Genomic DNA, 24,352 nt, shown 5'->3' with positions numbered 1-24,352 from the left:
AGTAATTATGGTTCATTTTTAGATTAGAAGACTAGGGAAGTTACAAAGCTTAAAAGGTAATCAATTAGTGAGTCACTGTTCAAGAGGTGACTCAGCATTTGCTAATTCACTTAAAAATATTTCCTGTAGGTTTTGGGTAGTTTTTTTTTTTTAAAGAAATAAAGTCATTTGGTTTTCTTTGTTCATTCATCCATCCACTTACTCATTCTTCCAACATTTATTGAGCTTCTATTAGATGAAGTATCAGTCATTTAATCACATATTGGGAGCTCAAAAATGAGTAAGGCAGGGACTATCTGCTAGGAATTGAACTGTAATTAGATTATTACAGCCAGGCCATGGGGAGGGGACAGTCCTGCTTAGATGAGCCTGAGGTTAGGGAAGGAGCACTGAGAACCAAGGAGAGAGAAGGAGGCCTGGGAAGTAGCAGAATTGGGGAAAAGACTAAAAGAGTTACCAGTGTGTCAGATGGCATAGGCCTTGAGTGGGCTTATGTGATCTAGCAGTTGGGAACTCCCTGGTGACTTTAGAGAGAGCATTTTCACTTCATATTTTTAGGGAGGCAGGGCTAGAAGGGACTCCACTTTAGTACATGGAGATATGAGGACAGCTGAGAGAGTGAAGAGAGAGTGTAGGGTGTAGTGTACTCTGCAGCAGGGGGAGGGGAAGGGTGTAGAAGTAGATGCAGATTGAGAGAGATTTTATTATAAGGCAAGAGAGATCCAAGTCTTAAGACCTCACAATATAACAGGAGACAACATAAACACACAGTTAAATAATAGAAGATGAAGTAACAGAAATGTAAAGCATGCAAATGCAAGTTCAAGCCTTCTGAGAAATCAAAGAAGCTTTTATTTGATAAATACTTCTTGGTACTTACTCTTAAGTTAGGGAAGGGTGGCAGATGTGGCAGGTAACCTTACACTTACTTCTTGCAATAACTCGAGGGTATGGATGGAGACCTGGAACACAGAGAGGGAGCAGATGCTGTTCAAGGTTACTAGACTAGTTCACGCAGCAGCAATATTTGAACCTGAGGACTCTGTCCCTAGAGTGAATGCTCTTATTCATTACTCAGTACTGTCTCTAGCTTTTACAACCCAAGGAGAGAAAGGTTCCAGTGTGTCTGAAGTGAATCTTTTACCTTCAAGCCGCTTTTCCTCCTCCAGCTTGGCAAAGGTCATGTCTACTCCACCAGAACTCTGGAGTTCTTGTCCCACATCAACACCCACCTCACCCTGACATCACCTATAACACTGGTAATCACCAACTCACATCTGTGTTACCTCAACAGTAGCTTTTAGACCTGTCATTTTCATCACCACACTACTACCTTAGTTTTGTTCACATTTTATCTGTCACCTGAGAGACCAATGCATTCCTTAACTGATTGCAGAAAAGGGAATTTTCTCAAATACGAAGAAGTGCAAATCATTTTCCCACCTAAAAACCTTAGATGACCCTGCTGTGCCCTCGGAATTAAGTTCTGCTTCTTTAATATGACACATGGGACTGGCTTACCTCCTCTGGTCCATCACTCCAGGGTAGAGGTGCCCTTCCACAACCATATGTGCACACCTGTACATCTGTGTGCTCTTACATACATAGGCACACACACACACACACATTTACTTTCCATTAGCTTCCAACAACAGCAAGCATCTTGTAGTGACCCAGAAATACCACTCTTTCTCTGACCTTTGTCCTTCTTACAGGAAACGACTCCCTAAACTCCTATTCACTTACTTCTCTTAGTCACTCCCTGGCTTACTATTACAGTTAATTTGACAGCTCTTCCAGCAAGAATCCTTGGTGTGGATTTTTTTCCTCCAATGAGTTCTGGAGAACTGGCCTGTCAAGACAGTTAGTTAGGGCAACTTACCATAACTGCCATTTTACTTTTTAGTCACTGAACAGATAGATACTCACTGAACTCTTGCTGTGTGCCAGGCACTGTGGGGGTGCTTTTACATAGACGGCTCGATCACCACACCACTTCCTTTCTAGGCTAGACCCACCACTGGGCCATGTGCTTAGAAGTTGGGGCTTGTACTTTGTTCATGGTCAGCAAGTGAAACTCATCCAGTAAATATTTAATAAGTGGATGAATGAGTGAATCAATGAAGAGCAACATTCAGCCTTACAAACTGTGAAATGAATTATTCTATTTGGAAGTAGGCACTGGAAGATGTGGTCATCTTTCAGTCCTATTGATTTGGAAAATGGCCAAGAGGTGGGAATTCCTCAATAATAAATAGAAAGACTTACATCAACTTTCCCTGCCTTCACTCTACATTTGATAAATATTGACTAGGAACTAGTCTTCTAGAAAATTGGTTATAATTTACAACTTTGTCTAACTTATTATTGTTACACTTTCAGAAGCTTTTCTTCCTCTTCTGTTTTTTTTGCTTCTTCTGGTTTGTATATATTGTCTCTTTCTTATTCTCACCCTGGAACTTTTGTTTTGTGCCTCCATTTGTTAGCATTTTTTACTGTGAAGGGTGTGCTGCATTTCTGAAGATTTGCAGGGGACCCAGGAATTTTATTTGGTTTGCTAGTCATCCCTTAGTTTCTCCTCTGTGCCTCTGAAAATCTGGAGTTAACACAAAGTTACTGTGTGTGTGTGTTGAAATTATTTTGACACTAATCATTCCTATAGGCAGTTCCTAGCTCAATTTTGTTTTTTAATCCATTCACTCACTAACTCATTTATTCATCAGATGTTTACTGAGCACAAAGTAGGTATTCGAGAACTATTTTTGAAATAAACTCCAACTGTATGAAGAATAACAATAAACACTAACCACAGCAGGGATCTATTTTCAACATTGTTTGTTTCAAGGCACATTAATAATTTGAAGTAATTGCACAATAGAATATCCTTATAATCCTCATGATCCAGCCCGAGGCATGTATCCTGAGGATGGAGGTAATCTTGGCCACAATTCCTTCCCTGGGTGTGGCAGTTTCCCTGGGCCATTGGACAGAGTGCCTGACCATGGCCAGGACCCTATGAAAAAGGAGAGGGTGCAAGAAGGCTGCCCCTCACCCTTGACTTTCTACCCATGGCAAGATCTGGGACCTTAGGAGAGTCAGGCCTTCTGCTGGGCTTCAGGAAGCCAGGCAGAGACAAAGAAGGTAGCTGCTCAGTGCACTGTGCCCAGTGTGTCTGCACCTTGCCTGTCACTGCACTGAAGCCTTCCACTGGACCTCAGTCCAACATGTTTGTGGTTCCCACTTCCAGATCAAGTTCCCCAAGTGCCCAGCTCAGTACTGGGAGCCTTCTGATTGCCTATAGACTTCTGGGAACTTTGCTGGAACTCAATGGTCCTGTAGATTCTAAAACCCAAGATGGGGCCTGTGGTAGAATGGGCACTTCCAGTTGAGTGAATAGATGGAGAGTAATCTGATCCCATTCTACACAGAGCACTTAATCTCTCCTGCCTCCCTGGCATCCACCATGTTCCCGAGTCAGGAAAATCTTTTCTTCTTTTTCACGTCAACCTCTTATTAGCAGTTCTTGGCCTCTACACAAGCTGTCTCCTTACCTTAAAAGTCCTACTTCAATCTCTTCATCCATCTAAATTCTTTCCTTAATGTAGTGGTTGGAATTCAGGGTCTGGACCTGAGTGCTTTGGGCCCAAGCCCTATGCTAGCTGTGTGAACTTGGCAAATTAAGTTTTGTTCATTTATAAAACTGGAGTAATGATTTCCGTTTCATAGAATCATTGTGGTGACTAAATGCATTAACACAGATCACATACTTAGAGCTGTGCCTGGTATGTAGCACCCACCTGGTCACTGCAAATATGCTATTTTCATCCTTCTGTGGTGATGTGATGGTGAAAGAACTAGAACCTGGCCCTCAGGACCCTGTCCCCCAGTAGGCGAGGCCTGGCTGTTGCTCCTCTGCCCTAAGACCTCCCCTGTCCACCTAGTGCACCCAAATTCTTTGAATTCTTATGCATAAGTATCTATGCATATCTATGTGATACAACTTAACTTTGAATTATTATTTGTAGCAACACTTTGGTACATTTGTATCCTTAGCTTGCCTTAATGTTTTTAGTTTTTCCACTTTGTCCGGGATAGAGACACATGCTACAAGATGAATTCAAAAGAGGAATCTAGTAGAAACAAAATGAGTCCATGAAGATGTGGGTTCAGCTCAATCCTTTCACTTTCTATGGCTTAGGTCACAGGATGTGCAACAGGGAGAAACTGTCAGAAGACTGAGGGCATTAAAACACGTCAGAATAAGCCTGGAGACCAGAAGCCTAGAGACCAGGCATTCACTGTTGAAATGCCACAGACCTGGCGCCCTTCTGGCCCAGCCTCTGCCTCACAGATGGGACTTCAAGGTGCTGAGAGGGAAAGACACTTGCCAGATGTCACACAATGGCAGTTCCCAGTGTATTGTAATTTCAACTTTTATAGGTTGTCTTTGGTCAATTTAAATCTCTTACTAGAATGCAAAAGAAAACATTAGAAGAATTTTTAATAGCAAAGGGAAAAACCTAAAATGATCTAAAATGTCAGTTAATGAGATCCCGTATTTTTCTTGTTCTTTCTCTGTCTCACTTAGAGGTGAGAGGACCAAAGCTATTTCATGGCAGGAATTTACTCAGAGATCAGCTTTAAGTGCCTCTTTGAGAGTAGGATTCTGAAGGCTCCCCTGTGTTCATGTGAGAACACATGCCCTGTATCCATTGATTACTGCTCAGACTTTCAAATGTTGGAAAAAAGGGATGCTGAGCCCTTAGGTTCTGATTGGCATAGTATTGGGGTTTGTGTGGTCCCTGGGTTTAACTGGTTTCCTAGAAAGCAGTCAGTCTCCTTGGGTTATTTGTGACCACAGGATAGACAGAAAATTCAGATATCATTAAGTAAACATGGGCAGTACATACTTGTTGAATGAATATAGGACAAGTTGGTCAAATACTGATGCTGTGAAAGTGATAGAATGACTCCTTTTTTGTTATATTTTCAGACATCTAACCTCATGGACAGATAAGTTGGGAGGTTATTTTCATTGCAGGAGGATCTTCTTCAGGCTTCCTTTAACTAAAGACTCCTGCAATGCCTCTGAATCATCAGATGTATATTTAACACTATTTAAACACTTCATCTAAGGGAGCATTGACTCTGTAAACCGTACCTGGTGAAAGACATGCCAAAGCAAATTTCTGAGAGGGAGGTCAAAATTCTTTATTTGGCAGAGAAGAGGAAAAAAACAGGAAATTGGTGTTGGTACTGCGTAACTGGAGTTATAAAAGAGAGGTCTCAGAGAGACCTTGGTGGAGATGGGGTAAGGTCACAGAAGAAGGGCTGAAGTATCTCTTTGTGGGTGCCACTGTGTCTCTCCCAGGACTAGGACGTGCTGGCTACTGATGTGTCTTATCAAGAGTAAGAGATTGAAAATATGCCCAACCCTCTTAGAGGCATGTTCTCATTCCATTCTTGTAGCTTTTGCACACCGTACCTTCTGCCTTTTGGGATTTATATCCTTCCGTCGTATAGCTGGAATTTCCAAGCACATGCCTACCCATTTTTGTTAAGGTGGGAGAGGAGATTGTTGGAAAGAGAACCTAGGGGCATCTCCCTACATCTGCTGAAGAGCAGCAGCCCAGCCCACACCTCTGACATCAGACCTGCTGCTTATGCAAATCACAGCCCTTTATACACCTAGCACTAGTACTGTTTATGGAATCACGTAGTCAAGGAGCAGCAGTATGGGGATGCTCAGGAAATTTCCTACTGCATGTTTTTCAAGGGTATTAAAAGTAGTTGAAATGCCATCTAGCCCCCACCCCACATATATATCTTTACTATTACCCAGGAAACTGTTCTCTCTCTCTCTCTTTCCTTTCCTCCATTCTTTCCTTCCTTTTTCTTTTTTCTTTTTGTGCAAATGACTAGATTAAGGAATATTTCAGTACTTTCCAACCTTCAGCTATTTATTTCCTTGTGTGGGGGAAACTATACTGCAGTAATATGTGATGTCGGCACAAAGGACCACTGTAGGGGACTTACCTGGGGTGAGTGGGGTGACAGAAGTCTGATGACCACTCTTGGTTCTTCTGAATTTATACCGAGGAATGTGAAAAGAGAGGGGAAAACCAGTGTATTTCTATAGGAATCGCTGTGGTTAATAACTCCCCTCACTGTGAACAGAGAATGGTGTAGAACATCAGGGGGCAGGCTTTTGCTTTTTATTAGGTGAGTAGTTCTATTTTGTTAGAATGGGTTTTTTTTTAGAAGGGTCAAGTGATCATTGTCAGTTGGAGGATGATCTTGGTAGCTCTACTAATTGCCCCTTATGGATTGAATCCATTAGTGAATTGATGACTCCATTCTTACTATGGGCAAGATCTTGATACATTGGGAGGATGACCTGCTCTTGAGGAGCTTATAATATCATTAAAGAGGTAAAGCCCATAAATGCTAAAATGATGGGCCTCCCCCGTGGTGCAGCGGTTGTACACTGGGCTGCGAAGCTGCCTGCAGCCTCTGCAGTGCCGGTTCGATCCCTGGCTGCCGGGCGAGGGTCCCACATTGTGCGTAGACTTCTGCCGCCTGCTGCTCCCCTCAGCAGTGTACTTCGGTCCTTCTGCCTGTTCTGCTCCCTGCTCTGGCTCTGGTGAATTCTCTCACCCTCCCGTGCTTCTGACTGTACCCAGTGCTTGTACAAATAAATAAATAAATCTTTAAAAAAATGCTAAAATGATGATAATAATTAGCATTGAAAATGTTTGCTTATTATGTGCTAAACACTTTTTCCATTGTTTTACATGTGAGAATTAATTGAATTTCCCTCAAAACCCTTTAAATTAGGTACTATCATCACCTCCATGTAATGGCTGAGGAAAATTAGATATAGAGAATTGCTCAATTCTTGTTCATGTTATTAAGTTTGGTTAATCTTAGTCTGTCCAACTCCACAGTTGGGCCTTTGAACTAGAATAGTGTTTACCATCTTTTTGATTCTCAGTTGACTGCTAGGCTGGCTTCCTTTCACCATTTGTGGTTCTAGATCAAGGCCTTGGTGAGTGGGCAAGTTGGGAATGGGGCAGGGTTGTCCTGGAGGCCCTCAGGACGCTTCCAAAGGCATTGGCACTCTCTGAAAGGCACAGTGGAGCTCCACTCTGGCTGTTCAGGTAGTTCTTCCTGGCTCCTGTGGGTTATTCTTTTAATAAGGACAAGGCTTACCACCATGACAATCGATGATGAATGCCTAAGCCATGTTGCTTTTCGCTGTGATGAGCGAAGAAGCTTCCTTAGGAGGGAGGTTCCTGCCACCACAGATTTATTTCAGATTAATTGCAGTGCTAGTCTTGCTTATTCACACATTTGGTTCTTCTGGGCTTTCCAAGTCCTTTGCTTTCTAGACTTTTTAGAGGAGTACAAAATTCCCTTAAATAACCTCATACAGGGCCTCCCCTGGTGGTGCAGTGGTTGAGCACTGGGCTGTGAAGCTGCCCACAGCCTCTGCAGTGCTGGTTTGATCCCTGGCCACCGGCGAGGGTCCCACATGGTGCGACAGACTTCTCCTGTCTCGCCTGCTGCTCCCCTCAGCAGTGTATTTTGTCAGTCTGCCTGTTCTGTTCCCCACTCTGGCTCTGGTAAATTCTCTCACCCTCCCGCGCTTCTGACTGTACCCAGTGCTTGTATAAATAAATCTTTAAACAAACAAACAAACATAACCTCATATAGAAATGGAAGTGGTAGTAGCTTGTAGGAGCATACATGTAAGTGTATGGTAAGTGTATCTGCAGATGGAAAGTGTATCTAAGTGACTGGATGAGTCTCTGTTCCTTATCCACTGCTGATAAAGTGTTATTGCTCAAAGTGTGGTCAGAGGGCCAGTAGCAATTGCCTCATCTGGCAGCCTGTTAGAAATGCAGAATTCAGGTGCTACCTGAGTCCTACCGAATCAGAATCCGCATTTTTTCAGTTCCCTGGATTACTTATCCACTCAATAAAATCTGAGCAGCTCTGGCCTAGAGTTGCTTTCCTGGAGTCCTGCGGGCACTTTCTGCTAGAACATGGGGAGGCACAACTGATTAAAGGTAGAAAGAATGTGATGGTACTTTTGATTTAGTTCCCAGCATGCCCTCCCATCCCCAAACCAGTAACAATACTAACTCTGAGAGTGGCTAACATTTATCAACGCATTATGTTATAACCTTGCTAACTATGTTCTATGGTTGGCACATACAGGGAACTCCTCTGAGGTTGTGCACAGATTTGGATGCTTATTCCCCTCATCATTCTGTGTTTTCTTTTTTTAAGATTTATTTATTTATGCATACAAGAACCGAGGTACAGACCAGAGGTGCAGTGGGTGAGAGGGTTCACCAGAGAGAGCAGGGAACAGAATAGGCAGATCTACTGAAATACACTGCTGAGGGGAGCAGCGGGTGAGACAGGAGAGGTCTGCCGTGCCATGTGCATCACCTCCCTGACCAGGGTTCGAACTCATTCTGCAGTGGCTGCGGATAGCTTTAAGTGCTGAGAGTAACCCCTTGCACCACCAGGGAGGCCCATCATTCTGTATTTTCCTGCCCTGTCAGGCAGTCAGAAAGCAAGCCCTCTCCTCTCCCTGTGCACCCACTCACTGACTCTCTCCAAGTCTGAGTGGCCTATGGAAAGTCAAGGACATTCCCCATCTTGCCCTCTGTCATGTCTGGGCACGATGAGAGCGTGGCCAAAATGAAAAGTGGACTATGAGGAGAGGTTGAGTAGTTTTCTTGGAAGATGCTAGCGGAACAGTCCCCAGGAGGTTTTCACACATTGTACACTCATTTGTAAAAGCTTGGATTCATAGATAAAAGCTAAGCCTAACCCTGTCTTGAAGGAGAGTTATTTAAAACAGCTGAAAATTACCTCTCTGGGCTGCTTTTTTTCACTTTCTTTCACTCTTGCTGTGGACACAGCCTTGCTCTGTCAGATTGCACGGTCTCTGATAGATGGCCTGTCTCCTCCTCCTTCTCCTCTCTGGTCCTTTTAATGCCCCTCCTTCCTCTGTTGGGGCTGAGAGTGGCTGGTGGGTGCATGATTCCACAGAAGGCAGCAGATAGATGTGCATTGCACCCATGGCCATAACTTCCTGAGAAAGGACCTTGCCTTGTAGCAGGTTGATTTATGGTCATGACCTAACCTGCCCTGTTTTTTTGCTCATTTTCCTCCTAAAAACAAACTTGTTGCACACAACATGTTTTTTTAGTTACTAGAGCTGATGACATGTGCGTGACTCCTCTGTTTTGTTGAATAGACCTCACCTTCCTGGAAGCTGGTGAGCTTTCTTGGAGAAGCAGGACTCTCCCTCCCAAGGTGCCGGAACTTGCCATGGATTTTCCTAGAAGCGAGGTCCCAGCTGTGTCTGTGCCAATGGCAACATTTCTGCTTGGACCTTTTCTTTATCATCCGTTACCCTTGACCCGTAGTTAAATGATTTCTATGATACTCTGCCACAGCTAGGTGTTCCTTTCAGGACGGGGCTTTGTATGAGAAAAACTCAGTAGGTTTACCCCATGTGTTGTAATCCAGCTGTGCAGGATCCAGAGGAAGCCCCGCATTGTGTGATGGCTGGGAAAAGGCACATCTAACATCACGGGAAGTCCAAGCACCTGTGGTTGCAGAGTGAAAGGAATGCTTTATCCTCCTAGCCTCTTTCTTAGGTCAGTTGCAATTGCAAGGTTATTACCCTCCCTCTCCTACCCCCTAAGACTGCTAGGGACTTCAAGTAAATATATACACAAATATCTTAAAAACAATAAAGACTGGCAAGGAATGTGCTGTCTCTGAGTCAAGAGATGACTCAGTTTGACTTCAGGAGGAGCAGAATGAGTGCAATGCATGAACGAAAACCAGTTCTTTTACCCAGTGGGAAATTCAGAGATGTCTGAGACAGGCTCCTGTCTCCAAGAAACTCTCAAATTCCAATGTTGAGTAAAGAAAATGGCTTTCTGTTCAGGAAGCTGCAACAGAAAATCTCTTTGAGATCAGTCAAATCAGGCACCATGGAGGTGATACTTTGCTAACTTTTGGAGGGCATTCCATACGTACATGGGAGGCATTTCAGACAGAGGGAGCCATATGACTTACTTAGAGGGCAAGAGACTCTACGTGGAATGTTCATTGGGAGGTAACTTATTGACTGAAGTGCAGGATTTAATTTTTTTTAATTAAAGTAACATTGGTTTATATCATTACATAGGTTTTATACGTGCAACATTATAAATTAATATCTGTGTATACTACGGCATGTTTACCACCAAAAGGCTTGCTTCCATGCATCACCATACAGTTGATAATTTGTGCTTGATTTATCCACTCCTTATCCACCTGCCCTTCTCATAATTACTACTGTATTCTTACAGTTTTAGGGTTTGTGTGTTGTTTTGTTCGTTAGTTTTGTTTCTTTATTTTTCATACATCAGTGAAATCACACAGTGTTTGTCTCCACCTGAGTTATTTCACTGAAGTACAATACCATCTAGATCCATCCCTATTATTACAAATGGCAGGATTTTTTCCTGTAACTGACTAGTATTCCATTGTGTGTACACACCATATCTTCTTTAACCAGGCATCTGCAAGGCGGCACATAGGTTGTTTCCAACTCTTGGCTTTTGTGAATAGTCCTGCCATGAACATGGGGTGCATATATCTCTTCAAATTTGTTTTTTAATATTCTTCAGAAGAGGGACAATTTGTGAGGAATCGCTATTTTTAATAGTGATTTTTCATAGTATTTTCATAGTATTTGTCATAGTATTTTTCATAGTGATTGCACTAATTTGCATGCTCACCAAAAGTGTACAACAGTTCCCTTGAAAGCAAGATTTTAACTGGGATGCTCAGAGAGAATGATGTGTCGGGGCATCTCTCAATACTGGCTGACATAACTTCTCAGACATGGGCAGTTTTTGACTTTCTCATTTATTTCAACACTCTGAAATAAACATTCTGAAAGAAGTTCGCATAATATTCCTAAAACATAGATGCTCTTCTGGTTTGAGGAAGAAAAGGTTAAGAGAGGCTACTTTCCCTCTTTGTAGTTACCACAAAGCAAGAATGCCAAAGACATGTCTATTCTTAATGGTTCTTGGACGATTCTTTTTTTGTCACATTACATTGACTTTTATAACTCCTGGGGTGGATGATACTTTCCTTTTCACTATGATGCTACGAGCACTGTTAAAGCATAACTTCTATCCTATCATGTGGTCGGGGAACTCTGTTCTGTCAAACTTATAGAAGATTCCAGAAGGGGGGATGTTCAGGTGGAGAAAGAGGCGAGTGATATGAACGGTTGACAGAAAGGTGGGAATAGCCTCTCTCTGGAGTTCCCTTTTTTATTACTTCACTCTCCCCCTTTTTTAAAATTACCCACCTTCTCCAACTTTTGGTCATCATCCTGGCATTAGGATAGTAAGTTCCCTCTTTACCTTGGGGTACTCTACAATTGATTCCTGGGTATTATGTATCACAGAAAAGCTTGCAGGGCCATATATATAAATTTTATCAAATGTTTAGCAAGGCAGCCTAAGGACCGCCACCAACATGGTGGTTGGTGTTAACTGCTGCGCTGGCCAATCTGTTCTCTCCTCCAAACTATTTCCAGGTGTGGATATTAGTTTGTACATGGTTTTGAGAAGATCCTGTTATCTTCAACAAATGGTCTTTCTTGTTGAAGACAAGCAAATGCTAGTGCCATTCTTGTCATCTTATATTACTTTTCTTGCTCCAAAGCAGTAACTAACAATGTAATTTTTAGTATTTTAGTACAGTGGGAAGTGCATATGGGATGCCAGTCAAACAGACCTGGTTTATATTCCTGTCTCTGACCCTTTGCTGGATCTAATACTGAACACAACATGCTTCATTTCTATCATCTTCAGTTTTTTGGTCTGTAAGTGAGGATAATAAAATTTAGCTCATATATTTGGGGTAGGGTTTAATAGGGATGGTACATATCCAGCATCTGGAGCATAGTTGACATTTAATAAAAGGTACATTAAGTCTCTTTATTTCTTCTTGGCATAAGCAATAGATCTCCTGAGTGTGAAGAAAGAGCCCAATAAATGGAAAGAAGGAGCACTGCTCCTCTACAGGGGCCATATTTAAAAACTTTCCCATTTAACAACTGTTAGTAATGCTCTAGCTATGATATTTGCCACTTTATTAGAATTTTTCATAATCACTCAGGGAGACTGTATCCCAGTTTGAGAAAAGGCATTTCTCCTTGAGTGTAATTGACTCTATTAATTCCAAATGTTGGCAATTAGTAATAGTAGTGAACTGGAGGCAAGTGATTTTTGCTGAAGTCAAATGTAGGTATGTGAGCAGATAGCTCTATTACAATACTTAGGGTCTCTAAATATGAGTTTTGAAGTTGAGAACAAAGATACAGTGAGTAAGATGTGCTCCCCCAATTTCTTTTTCTCAGGACTTAGATTAAATACAAACTAAGGTGTTTGAATATTTTAAATTTATTAACATTGATACATCATGGAAGCCAGTTCCAAGAAGAGTTGAAGGAATCATTCTTCAAGTTTTAAGACAACAGGGTCCAAATGTTTGGCTTCAGCACCACCACCATTTTTTGAGCTACATCATTTGATCTGATATTTCTACCCCACAGGCTATCACAGTTCAGTTTGGTGTTGAGTGATTTCATAAATCATATTGATGATCTGTTTCCTTTGTTCCTCCCAAGAATGTGGCTTTGATGAATAAACAACAGTCATAACGTGTTTGCTTCTATCACATGTACATCCAAAGTTATAAAATCTTAATGTTGCACAAGTTCAGAGTTTCACAATGTATATTGTGTTGGCTTAGGCTGTGTTGGTCTTAGACTGTGTTGTCAGCCTTTACACTGCTAGACTGAGAAGAAAGAGAATTTTCCTAAATTTGGGAATTCAGTAATTTTTCTTTTGGCTGAAAGTCTTTCTTGTTCCTGCTCAGAGGAGTAAAGGAAGGCAGGCTGCTGGTCCCTCCTGAGAGCACCTGGATGAGCTGCACGGGGTGCTCTGTAATTCCAGTTTGTGGCTGAAGGATGCTGAAAAGCAGACCCAGGATGAATGGAGTCTATTTCACAGGCATAGTGAAATAGAAATTAGTCACTGGTATTAAGGAAGAAATCTTAAGCCCCAAACCCAGAATGGAGACAACGTTTACCTTACCCCTTTTTAAAATGCTGATTTTTAAGAGCATTTTAGATATTCAGAAAAAGTGATAGAAGGTAGAGAAATTCCCTGTATATCCCTCCTCCCCACATATGCATAGCTTCCTCCATTATCTCCATCCCTCAGCAAATACGGTAATTTTTTTTTTTTTAAACCAAGGATATATCTACATTGACAGACACATCATAATCACCTATTGTCCACTTAGGGTTCACTCTTGATATATATTCTGTAGAATTAGATGAAAGTATAATGACATATATCCATCATTATATTATCATACAGATTATTTTTACTGCCCTAAAATTCCTCTGCCTATTCATCTCCAGTCCCTGCCCCACCCCTGGCAACCACTGATTGTTTTATTATCTTCATAGTTTTGCCTTTTCCAGAATGTCTTATAATTGGAATCATACAGTATGTAGCCTTTTAAAATTAGCTTCTTTCTGTTAGGAATGTGCCTTTATGTTTCTTCCATGTCCTTTCAGGGCTTGGAAGCTTATTTTTTTTTCTTTTAGTCATTTCTCTATTATTTCACTTACACTCCTTAACCACATTGTTTCTGAACTTCTTTTTTTTACAATGGTAATTCCTTTAGTAATATCGAATATATTTTCTTTTAGAATATGTTGCTTTGTCAAATATTCATTATTAATGGGTAGTTCATTTCTTTTTAACACTGAATAACATTCTGTTGTCTGGATATACCACTGTTAATTTAACTATTCACCTACTAAAGAATATCTTGATTGCTTCCAAGACTTAGAAAAATTATAAATAAAGATGTCACAAACCTTTGTGTTCAGGTTTTTGTGGACAGAATTTTTAGCTACTTTGGGTGTATACCAAGGAGGGTGTCTGCTGGATCATATAGTAGTATTTTTAGTTTTTATTATCTAAACATGCTGTCTTCCAAAGTGATATACTATTTTGCATTCCCAGTAACAAGGAGCATTCCTGTTGCTCCACATCTTTGTCAGCATTTGGTGTTGTCAGTATCTTGAATTTTAGTCATTAAAAATACATGGTGATATTCAATTGCTCTTTTAATTTGCATTTCCCTGATGACATAAGATGTTGAGCATCTTTTCATATGCCTATTTGTCATCTATATGTCTTTTTTAATGAAGTAACTTTTATGGTCTTTGGACCATATTAAAATAGGAGTTTCTTGTTAAATTTCAGGAGATCTTGGCATAGTTTAAACTACCACTCTTTATAAGATGCCTTATATGTAAATATTTTCTTTCCATTTCTGACTTCTCTCCTAGTTCTCTTGATCTTGTCTTCAGCAAAAAACTGAGGCCAGTAATAACCCTGCCAAACTCACAAAAGGACTTATGTGTTAATGACAGCATATGTAAGAGTACTTTAGGAAACTCAAGTGCTATCTAAATGGGAGATACTAGTCCATACAAGAAGTGAAAGAAAGATATTCACACATACAAAAACACCCATCTCAGTTTAGAAGATTCAGCAGAAATGGGTATTTTGTATAAATGCAGGTCTAAGAAATCTTACTCCGAATGTTTCCAGGTGACTAGCAGGAACTTTGATCTGGGAATTTCTAAATTTGTCTTTTAGAATTCTGATTTTGGGTCTCTCTAACCTTCTCAGACAGTCTGATAGTCAAAATACCCTAAATTTTATGAGCATATTTGGATGGTGGATACTTGTGAGGACTCAAATTATTAAAAGACATATTAGCGCTGTAAAGTTAACACTGGATAACTAGGAAGAAATTATACCTTAGTATGCAATGTTTTTAATAAAGAGGACCTCTTGCTATTCTTATAGGTTTTTATACTTCTAACAATGAGCATATTTCATTGATGTGATTTAATGTTTGTCTTATGTGCTGTACTGAACACTTCATGATGTCAAATAACCATTTTATAACTACAGAACTTCTCAAAAGTGAGTATTGAGGTTGGCAACTAGTACTGTTTTATAAATTACCCTTGAACCAAGTTCACAGGTGAACTAAATGCATGGAGTCCTTGTAGTGTCCATGAAATTCTTGTGTCACAACTGTCCACCTGCAATCTTTGGATAGTTTCTTAAATGTCATTTGCAGTTGGATTTAGCATGTATGGCAATGCCAACCTTCAGATGTTTCATGCTAAATTTACCCTGTGTTCTTAGGATGTCAGAGGCATTTGGCAATAATAGGGAAGCCTCCAGGTAATCCTTAACTCCAACCCCCTTACTGTGTTATCTATAAGACCCATCTTGACCTGTTTTACTGCTGGTGCCTTTATACCTGATATTCCTACTCTGTGTAAGGATCTTCTGTAATTCTTTTGCATGGGAGTATCTTACACACTATTCAGATTAGGACCTCATCTCCTCAGGAAATCTTCTCTGAACTATGGGTTGAGTGCAGACTGTTTACACTCATTTTTGTATTCCCTGTTCTTAGTTCTGATATTATATTGAATTTATCGCCTATGTTACTCACTCCCCCATGAGACTATAATTCTTTCAGGACAGAGACAACATTTTCTTCCTAAGCTTAGAAGAGGGCCTATGTCTGGCACAAACAGGATGTTAAGTGAATGTTTGACAAATTGAATGACTCATTCCAAGCGGAATTCTTCTTATCAGTAGGAATAAGACAATCAAATGAAATGTGAACCCTTTGTGGTTATGTCTGTGACAGCCCTTCAAGTGACCAAGCATGATGCTCTTCCCACCAGGGAAAGATGGAACTTAGAATTTCCAGGCTCAGGTTCAATATTGTGGCTAAATTTTTGCCTGAACACAGGTTGAAATACAGTTTAACCACAAGCCAGTTAATTCAGTTTCAAAGGATAGAATCAGATAATACACATCCTCCTGATTGGAAGGCTAGATTATGACTGGTGATGATGCAGGAGGGTAGAAATATTTGTTTAATGTATCCTTGGAAATTTGAACATTATCAAAAGGGCATATTCATGATCTCATGAAGGAGATTGGATCTGATAGCAGAGATCCTTGAAGGGTTATAATCCACACAATGCTTCAACATCACATGCTTCTCCCCTGGATGAATAGATTTTTTATGGGTACAGAGAACATTTGTTTCCATCTCAATAGTCTTAAATATGAATTTTCTTATAAATAATAAAAAAAACTTCAATTAATTATCAGTTGTAAAAATCAATTAACCATGTTCCCTAACAACATTGCATCTTTGCACTTATTAGTAACAGACCCTTGCTTGCTTTACCTAGCTCTCATTCCATTAGTTTGCGAAATTAATGAACAAGTATGTAACATGGTTACACAAAAACCTCAGGCAAAGCTAAGATGCCTGATCTGATGTGATTTTTAAACAAATGCTTTAAAAGAGTTATAGTGAAGGTTTCCACTTTCATTTTTGATTTAACTTGCAATAGATAGCAATCTTTCTAATTTTTTTTCAATGGTTAGAAACTGCAAAGTTTATGTCTGCAAAGTTATAAACTGCAAAGTTCCAGTTTATGTCTTCTCCATCTCCATCCACTCAGCAGCAGAGATGAGCTGTGTTTCTTTACAAATATGGAGCATGAGCTTCTCTCAATATGGTTTCTCAAGAGTTCCACACAGGTGGAGATTCCTCAGTCTGCTAAAGATGGCGTTTCCATATGATCCAGCAATTCCACTCCTAGGTATTTACCCAAAGGACACAGAAACATTAATTCCAAAGGGCACCTGCACCCCTATGTTTATAACAGCACTATTTACAATAGGTAAGCTATGGAAACAACTCAAATGCCCCAAAATAATGACTGGATCAAGAAGATGTGGTACATATACACAACGGAATATTACTCAGCAATCTAAAAAGATAAACTCATGCAATTTGCAGAAACATGGATGGAGCCGGAAGGGATCCTGCTCAGTGAAATAAGCCAGAAAGAAAAAGAAAAATATCAGATGGTCTCACTCCTAGCAGGAATTTAGAAAACCTAAATAAGGGACCAGGAAAAAGACTAATTATAATTATAATAAAGTAAAAATCAAAATCAACAAGCATCTATAAACCAGAGAAACACTACAGGATGGGAGAGAAGGGAGTAGGATCAAAACAAGGGTAGTGGGAATTGAATGGGGTCTGTGACCAAGATGAAAATGCATACATTGTGCAAAAATGAAAAATGATGTAAAATATATAAAATAAAAAAAATGTAAAAACAAACAAAAACCCCCCAAAACTCAAAAGTGCTCTCTCATGGGATTATTATGAAAATGAAATCAAATGAGATATTTAAAACACTAGGTAGAGTATCTGGCAATTAAGAGATACTTAAATGGCAGTTTGAGTATCTTAGTCCTTGGTTCTAAGGGGGGAAAATGACATTAATTAGAAGTTGACATATACTTTTCTAGTATTAGATTTTTTTCTGTCTGACTGTGTGACTGGGTAAATATCTGTTAAACCCCAGGTTCATCAACTTAAAATGGGGGTTAATAGTAGTATCTTCTATATACAGGGAGTTTGGAAGAGACATGTAAAGCACTTAGTTTAATATCTAGCTCATAGTAAGTGCTAAGTAAATATCACCTATTAACAGTAGTTATCCAGGGCCTCCCTGGGGTGCAGGGGTTAAAGACAGTGCTTTCAAGCTACTGCCAGCCATTACAGCACGAGTTCTATCCCCGGCTGGCCAGGGAAAAACCCACATGGCCCAGCAGACCTCTCCTGTCTCGCCCACTGCTCCCCTCAGCAGTGTATTTCAGTAGATCTGCCTGTTCTACTCCCCACTCTCTCTGGTGAATCCTCTCATCCCCCACACCTCTGGCCTTTACTCCAGTTCTTGTATGCATAAATAAATAAATCTTTAAAAAAAAAGAATTCCACACAGGAGTTTGATCCACAATGAGTGTTAAGGACATTGGTGTCTTAGTCAGTTTTGGTTACTTTAGCAAATATACCATGCACTGGGTGACTTAAGGAAAATAATGTGTTCCTCACAGTTCTAGAGGTTGGAAAGTCCAAGATAGGCAACAGTAGGTCCAGTGTATAGTGAGGGCCCACTTCTTCCTTTGTAGATGGCCATCTTTTTGTATCTTCACAAGGATAAAGAGGACTACCTCTCTTCCTCTTAAACAGACCCGTCATGGGGTACCCAACATCATGAACCAATTATCTCCCAAATGCCTTATTACAAATATCATCACATTGGGGATTAGGATTTCAATTATGGAATTATGGGGCAGGGGATACAAACATTCTGTTCTTAGCCATTGAATTAGATAATTCTGTTTGATATATATAGGAATGGGTTCAGGGTAGGTTTAACAACTAATTATCCTCTCTTCCTATAGATAAAGTATAAATAATGGTAACAGTGAGATAGCAAATAAAATGTGATTATCTAAGCACTTAGTGAGGTTTTTCATGTAATGCTTGATCATCTTATTAGAGAACAAGGAATCATTGCTTTGATAATCATTTAGAAAATAGTACTTCTATAGATTTGCTAAAATTGCCAACTAAAATAGACTAGATTCATGCTATTACCAAACAATCTTTCTAATATAATTACTGAAACTTAGATTAATCAAAACTAGACTAGTATTATAGGAAAATCCCACCTTCTATGTAATACTTAAGAAGTTAGAAATATTTGGACACACTCAATATTTTTACGGCTTCCTATGAGTTTAGTAGGTAAAAATTACTTTCTTGATACTACAGTAGACATTCTAAAGACAGTAAATGAAAGTGTTCACATTTGTAACTAGATGCCTGGTGAGTAACAGTTAACTACCTAGTAATTTTAATGTCAAATTCAACAATTTGTACCTCCCATCCAAATAATATATACAGGTTTTTCTCCCACCTGAAAGTTTGTGTTAGGTCTCCTTGTTTTACAAAAGCCCTACATTAGTACCTAGTTTATTTTTTTTATTGACTGAAAATAACTTCTTATTTTTCCAATAAGGTTTGAAAATTATTTTCTTACATTGCTCTTCATTTCTGTACACACAACACCCTTGAACCATCACCATATTCCCTTGTGCTCTTCCCACTCCTGTTTTGACCCCCCTTTCTCCTCATTCCCTGCTGTATGCATCAGATCTATGTCAGCTTGCAAGTTATGCCTTTTTCCTTACATTTTTCTCGGTTCCCCTGTATTCCACCTGTAAGTGAAACCATCATATTTTCCTTTTTCCTTCTGATTTACTTCGCTTAGCATACTCCCTTCCAGGTCCATCCATGTTGCTGCAAATGGCATGAGTTTTGTTTTTAAAGATTTTCGCTTTTATGACAAAAGAAAAAAGTGAAAATAACATTAGCATTTGTTTTGCAGCAGCTGCTTCAAGAGGCAGCAGCACAGTGTGCAGTGAGAGTTGTCCTTGCCAGCTCCTTTCTGGGAACTACTTACATAGACTGTGTATTTCTCATGTCATTCTTCTTGTACTCTATGATAGTATTATTTTAGGTTTTGTGAGTTATTTGATATGACTTGGTAGGTGATTTTTTTGTGTCTGGGACCACTCAAAATATTTTCCATTTATACTAATGGAAATTGCTTCTTTGATTTATGCCATTTTCACTTGAGGAATATTTCATAGGAATGCTCTACTTTTGGATATTGGAGGAAACATGTACATACAACTTTACATGTGCAACAAATATGAAATAGCCTTCCCAATTCTTCCTCTTAATACCCGGCAATTTATTAGTTGAGAGATTAGTAACTCCATGGTCCTGATACTAGATAGGGCACATTTGTTCATAGGTTAGCAGATGGACATAATTAAGGCTTAATATACCTCCCAAAGTAATGAATTAAGGAGAAATGATGAAGTAAGGAACTTGCTATTCATCTTAATAGATTTATCTGTGCTATTGAGAAGCTACCCAATATAAAAATTGGAAAACAGTAATCTTAGGTTTCTTACCAACATACCTCAGCACAAAAAAAAAAAAAAAAAAAAAACAAGAAAACCCCAGGAAATAGAATTGGAATGTACTATTACATTGTAAATATAACTTCATTATTATCAGTACTTTAAATTATAATTTGTTAGAAATAATCAGTTGGGAATGGGTTGTTTAGTTAAGTGTTTTAAGAGAATTCTTTGTTTTTTAAGTCATGAGTTATTAATTTATGCAAGAGACAGAAGAGAAGCAATACTGTCATTTATGAAAATGTAGCTATTTTAAAACACTTGTCTGTAATCAGAATGGGGGTTCTCATGCCATGCAAATCCAGACTCTCAGTGGAGAAGTACGGGTTGAGTGAATTATATAGGAGAACAAAGGAATACACAATATTGAATAATAGGTGAGGGAAGAATGACTCCTGGTGGGAGACTCAAGTGTCTAATCCATAAGCCAGCAGATTTCTCCAGTTTTGGTTAGTTAAAGCATTTTCTCTGTGAATGTACTGCCTCTTACATAACTTATAACTAAAATCTGATCCTGAGACTATGCTAGAATTCTCGAGAAGATGGTGGACTTAAAATGGAAAATGGGTTTCTGGGGACTGTTTAGGCCTTCAAATTATCTTCAAGATCACTCTTTCATCTGTGATTGTATTACTGCTCCTTTCTGCTGCCAACATATTATTGATCTAGTTAGCTAAATGTGTTTGCTCCTTTTTTTTTATAAAGTTGATTTTTATTTTTTAATTTTTTAAAAGATTTATTTATTCATTCATACAAGCACTGGGTATAGTCAGAAGTGCGGGAGGGTGAGAGAATTCACCAGAGCCAGAGCAGGGAACAGAACAGGCAGACTGACGAAATACACTGCTGAGGGGAGCAGCGGGCGGTAGGAGAGGTCTGCGCGCCATGTGGGACCCTTGCCGGCGGCCGGGGACGAACCGGTGCTGCAGAGGCTTTGGGCAGCTTCGCAGCCCAGCGCTCAACCGCTGTACCACCAGAAGAGGCCCTGTGTTTACTCCTTTTTGTATTCAACTGGACTTAATAATTTTATGCAATGAGCAAGGTGAGAAGGTCATGTGTGGTGAAGAGTTTCATTTACCTGGGGAATTTCCACTTCTGTCCTGTGCTGGGCATCACTGGTGAGAGAACAATCATTCTTATACCTTATAGTAGTTTTTCAGGTTAGGACCATGTGGCCAGCATTTTGCTTACACTGTCTGACAGCTGTTCTCTGTGGATGGGTGTCCTTGCCCATCAGAGAGAGGCGTTCGAAGGAATAGTGAGCTGGGAATGATGTTTGAGATGTTACAGATCAAAAGCTTGTTTTCTTGATGAGAAACAATATTCACCAGAGAAAAGTGGATTTTAAGGAGATAGAAGATTATTGTCTTTTGTGAGTACAATTGTCTTCATGGCTTCCCAGGAAGTGGAAAGGGGCTAGGACCAGGCATGGACTCAGAGTCAGGCTAGGGAACATTTGTGACAAAGTTCTAGAAGAGGGTTTTGTCACTTGCATTGGAGACCCCCTTTCCAGCTTCCATTTTGGTCACTGAAAAATACCAGAATAAGTCAAGTTGAATGGTATCTTAAATCAGATTCCTTTGAGGGACACATATTGCCAGAACAGCCTAATGTGGGGTACTGGACAGGTTTATCAGCTGGGGAATCAATATCACTTAAATTTTTCCCATGAAGAACCTGTATTCACGCTATTTACATGGGTTTTCTTCTCCTTTTCTCCATCCCCTTTGTATCTGGTATTTCTCCCTTCGATTCTTCCTTCTTTCCCAGGTGTGTTTGATAACTGTTCCCACACTGTCAGTGACAAGGGCTGGGCCCTGGGGATCCGCTCAGGGCAGGACACAGGAAGGCGAGATGCTCGCTTCTTCTTCTCCCTCCGCACTGACCGCATGAAGAAAGCCACCATTGTGACTGGCCACAGTCGCTACCAGCCAGGAACGTGGACACATGTGGCAGCCACTTATGATGGACGGCGGATGGCCCTGTATGTGGATGGCACTCAGGTGGCTAGTAGTCAAGAGCAGTCTGGCCCCCTGAACAGCCCCTTCATGGCATCTTGCCGCTCTTTCCTCCTGGGAGGGGATAGCTCAGAGAACGGACATTATTACCGTGGACATGTGGGGACACTGGTTGTCTGGTCCACAGCCCTCCCACAAAGCCAACTCCAGCACAGTCCTCAGCATCCAAGTGTGGCAGAGGAGTTGACCACCTTGATCCTGACGGCCAATTTCAAGCCCATGGAAGAACAGTGGGCCCCCTTTAGAGATGGGAATTACCCCAGGCTGGAGGTCCTCCAGGGCTCAGGGCCCCAGCCAGAGATTCTGTCACCGCTGCAGCCTCCACTCTGTGGGCAAACGGCTTGTGACAATGTGGAACTGATCTCCCAGTACAACGTACACTGGCCCCTTCGGGGAGAGAAGGTGATTCGCTACCAGGTGGTGAACATCTGTGATGATCAGGGTCTGAACCCCACGGTGAGTGAGCAGCAGATCCGGCGGCAGCACGAGGCACTGAATGAAGCTTTCAGCCGCTACAACATCAGCTGGCAGTTGAGTGTCCACCATGTCCACAACTCCACCCTGCGCCACCGGGCTGTGCTCGTCAACTGTGAGCCCAGCAAGATTGGCAATGACCACTGTGACCCTGAGTGTGAGCACCCACTCACGGGCTACGATGGGGGTGACTGCCGTCTGCAGGGCCGCTGCTACTCCTGGAACCGCAGAGACGGGCTGTGCCACGCCGAGTGCAACAACATGCTGAATGACTTTGATGACGGGGACTGCTGCGACCCTGAAGTGGCTGACGTGCGCAGGACCTGCTTCGACCCTGACTCTCCCAAGAGGTAAGGGCCTGGGGGTGGGGATGTCCTGTTTGTGGGGTGCATTTTTAGCACCACTGTATTTTTGGGGGCTTCTGGAAATGGAAGAATGTTCACACAGCTCCCAAATCATCATTCACCCACCAGGTCAGACATTATCGAGCTTTTGTGAAGTACTAGTTTTGTGTCAGGTAATCAGAGACACAGATCACTCTCTATGGAGCAGACAACTGTGTACTTGGTGTGAGGCACACCTGAAGACCAATGAACCAAACGCTTGAAGCCCAGGAAAGGGGAAAACTTAAGTCTACCGGAGGAAGCTAGGGGATATTTCCTGAGAACAAATAAGGTACAAGATAGGATTGAATTGCACACTTCCACTTATATGTGGATATTTTTCTATCTGTGGGTCCTTATTTAGTAATTCTACCAACTGCTGGGTTGAATCTGAGGATGCCAAACCAGAGATGTCAATGGTGGAGTATAAGCTGTACATGGATTTTCTATTCTTTGGTAGGGGGGTCAGCACCCTTAACTCTCCCTGAACCCACCTCACCCCTGTGTCATTCAAAGATCAACTGTATGAACTGATAGAAACCAATCAGTATCAGTTACACCTGAGCACTCTTCCTGTAGTCTTAGATTCCCAGGAAAGTCATACAAATCCATGAAGATAGTTCATGTGTACCTAGTCACTGGTGCCATTTGAGCTTCTTCATGGACATGACATTCTCCATCTACACATAAGTCTTCCTTAGGTGCCTGGAGTCTTTTTGCCCAGTTAAGTTATATTCTCCACACAGCAAACAGGAAGATCCTTTGAAAAAGGGAAATCAGATCCTGTCACTTCCCTTAAATTTCCCCCACTGCACTGAGAATAAAACCCAGACTCCCCATCTGACTGACAGGCTCTGCTACAACTGGGTCCCTGCCAACCTCTCCAGCTTCCTCCCGCTAGCTGCTATCCTCACCACACTACTCAGCTTCCCTGACTCTATTCTGATCCAGTGAACAGACCAAGATGCTTCTTGCCCCATGACTTTACATTAACTATTTCATCTTGTTGGACTCTGTCTTTGCCTTGACCTTCCCCCTGTGGGTTTTCTCTTGTGGTTCCAACCAACAGCTACTTAAATGTCCTCTCCTAGAGGTCTTTCCTGATTCCAAATGTAAGGCAACTACTGAATCATTATTATGTACAACTTACTTTAGTTCTCTGTGTAACACAACACTTCTGATGTTTTCTTGTGCATCTGCCATTTGTCTTTCTCTTACCTACTATCTCAGTTTCATGAGACCAGGGTCCTTGTTAACCGCTATATGCCCAGTACCTAAACAGCAGCTGCTACTTAGCTATTATCTCATATTTATTTTAATGGATGTGATATATCTTTGGTCCTGAGACAGAAGCCCATAGGATTCTTATTTCATGGTGGTTGCAGGGGTT

At 40.9% G+C, this 24,352-nt stretch overlaps 1 protein-coding gene across 2 annotated transcripts in view; it reads left to right on the top strand.

Moving 5' to 3' along the window:
• PAPPA2 (pappalysin 2) overlaps nt 1-24,352 on the top strand; it is a 461,662-nt gene that overhangs the window by 202,386 nt on the left and 234,924 nt on the right. For both annotated transcript variants that reach the window (XM_054693452.1, XM_037506421.2), the window contains one exon: nt 21,858-22,929. In XM_054693452.1, coding sequence (XP_054549427.1) covers nt 21,858-22,929 — 1,072 coding nt within the window. The remainder of the gene's footprint in view (nt 1-21,857; nt 22,930-24,352) is intronic.

The sequence above is a fragment of the Talpa occidentalis genome, unplaced genomic scaffold, assembly GCF_014898055.3.
Source record: "Talpa occidentalis isolate TD23 unplaced genomic scaffold, MPIMG_talOcc4v2.1 talOcc4.12, whole genome shotgun sequence".
Taxonomy (NCBI): domain Eukaryota; kingdom Metazoa; phylum Chordata; class Mammalia; order Eulipotyphla; family Talpidae; genus Talpa; species Talpa occidentalis.
The sequence above is the reverse complement of the archived record's forward strand: the minus strand, read 5'-3'. Positions and strand labels throughout refer to the sequence as shown.